A 2,445-nucleotide genomic window follows, 5' to 3' on the forward strand; every position below is an offset into this window, starting at 1 on the left:
AATGTGTCTAACTCTCTATCCCTCTCCCTTCCTCTCTGTAAAAAATTAATAAAATATGTTTTAAAAAAAAAGTTGCTCACATATTATATTCCCATGATTATAAGGATATTTGTAATCATTCTATCTCTATTCTTCAATCACTTTGGAGGTGACAAAGTGATAGACTAGATGACTAGATGGTAAATAGATGGACCAAAAAATCAATCTTAATCCTGAGAATCTCAGGGATGTGCACTGAGGAGACAGTCCTGCCCTATGTCTAGCATATCTAATCAGAATGTTCTTGTCTCCAGCCTGATACACTAGAGCCAGTCCCATTTCATGTATTATATGTGTACTAAATGCTGAAAGTATTCTAAGAAAAACACAATGTTCCTGCCCTGGGGAGGTTACAATGTAGCTCACAGACAATGCAAAAATGAGATAATAGAAGAACACGGACAAAGCAATAAAGCATACATACAAGTACAAACTGCATGCTTACATGCTAAGGTGGCACTGTGGAAATGATCTAATCAAGAATAACTTCATTTTTAGTTAAATTTATTGGAGTGGCACTACTCAATAACATTATTTAAAACTCAAGTGTACAATTCTATAATGCATCACCTGTACATTGCATAGCATGCTCACCAGCCAAAGTCTAGTCCCCTTCCATCACCATATATTTGACACTCTTTACCTTCTTCGACCTCGCCCTACCCACCCTCCCCTCTGGTAAACACCATACTATTGTCTGTCTATGAGTTTGTTTTGTTTGTTTGTGGCTTTCTGTCTTATTAGTATATTCCATATATGAGTGAAATCATATGGTTCTTGTCCTTTTTCATGTGAATTACTTTGCTTAGTGTGATACTGCTCTCAAGACCCGACCATGTTGTCACAAATGGCAATATTTCATCTTTTCTTATGGCTGAGTTGTAAAGAATAACTTTTTGAAACAGGTGAGGCTTTCCCATTTCTTATTGATCCTTAGCAGAAAGAAAAAATGCCTAACCTTCATATAGTAACCCCTGTCCTCATATTTGGAAGTACTGATGTATCTTTAGGACCAACTCTGGACACATTACTATTGTTTCAATATAGCACAAAACAAATAAAACCTTACTTTATGCAAAAATATATTTTTAAGTATTAAAAAGTTCAGAATTTCAAAAGATGAGGAAAATTATTTTGTAGTGTTTGCCCACTTAAAAACCACTGCTTTTCCCAGATAGTTAACTTACTTTTGTGAACATCTAGCATGAAACCATGAAAATGAACCCGTTTTTTCCTCTTCATTTCCACATAAGTATAAAACATGTCCATCACCATTGTTTTCCCTGTACCTTAAAAAAAAAAGGATACTATTAAACAGTGTTACTGATTGCTCTAATGATTGTTCATTAGCTTTCGGATAATGAAACCACACTTTTCTACTGGAAAGATTAAGGCTATGTTACTTTTTTTTAAGAAGTGTTTATTTTTTATGTTAAACCAGCAAAAGATAAAATATTATTCTTTTTTGTTAAAATCCTGTTTTTAGGATATATTATTAAATATATATATGTATTTATATAAATAACATAAATTAGTTAATATTAGAGGGGCTATTTGCCCCTGAAAACTATGTTTATAAACTGGCATAATTTACAAATTCTTCATCTTCAGTTTCTCTTTCAAAATGTACCAGTATGAATAAAATAATTTTATTAATGAAATGTTTATTGGGCCATTACTAAGTGTGAGAAACTATCTTGGGCACTATAGGAAAATTCAAACATGAAAAATAAGAAAATAAAGATTAGTATCTAACATAAATACTAAAAAGAAATAGATGTAGATTAGAGCTGGTGGATTGCCAGGTATATAATACGTTTTCAAAAATCTGAGAATATAGGTCTTTGCAAAATGAGGTCTACTTGAAGAAATTCTGATAGTCAAATCTTATAATTAAATTATGTAATTTTCAACACTCTGGAACTTTTCATCACTATGATTGCATTAATAATTGAAGAGTCAATGGCCTGGGCCTTTAACGCTGGGCCTTTAAATAGGCACAGAAAGCTTATTCCCTACAGTGGTCGGCAAACTGCAGCTCTCGAGCCACGTGCGGCTCTTTGGCCCCTTGAGTGTGGCTCTTCCACAAAATACCGACTTCTGCGCAAGGGCCACAAAGTTTCAATCGCACTGTACATGCGCGCCCGCACGTGGTATTTTGTGGAAGAGCCACACGCAAGGGGCCAAAGAGCCAAAGAGCCGCAGTTTGCCGACCACTGCACAGAAAGGCAGAGCTCAAGCTTGGTTCACACCAAGCATTCCTTGCAAGCCAGGGCCAGGGATGCTGGCCCTGTCTCTTTTCCTTCTGAGTTCTCCATTCCCCTTCCCCCCCACCATGTTCTCCTCCTAACAGCTGCAGCTCAGGAAGTGAGATCTGAGTTTTAAATGGGGGGGGGGGGGGGGGGG

At 36.4% G+C, this 2,445-nt stretch overlaps 1 protein-coding gene across 1 annotated transcript in view; it reads right to left on the reverse strand.

Moving 5' to 3' along the window:
• The window catches only part of LACE1 (lactation elevated 1), a 151,617-nt gene that overhangs the window by 105,923 nt on the left and 43,249 nt on the right, over nt 1-2,445 (reverse strand). The window contains exon 4 of the mRNA XM_006777243.2: nt 1,227-1,328. Coding sequence (XP_006777306.1) covers nt 1,227-1,328 — 102 coding nt within the window. The remainder of the gene's footprint in view (nt 1-1,226; nt 1,329-2,445) is intronic.

This window comes from Myotis davidii, unplaced genomic scaffold, assembly GCF_000327345.1.
Source record: "Myotis davidii unplaced genomic scaffold, ASM32734v1 scaffold68, whole genome shotgun sequence".
NCBI classification, from domain to species: Eukaryota; Metazoa; Chordata; class Mammalia; order Chiroptera; family Vespertilionidae; genus Myotis; species Myotis davidii.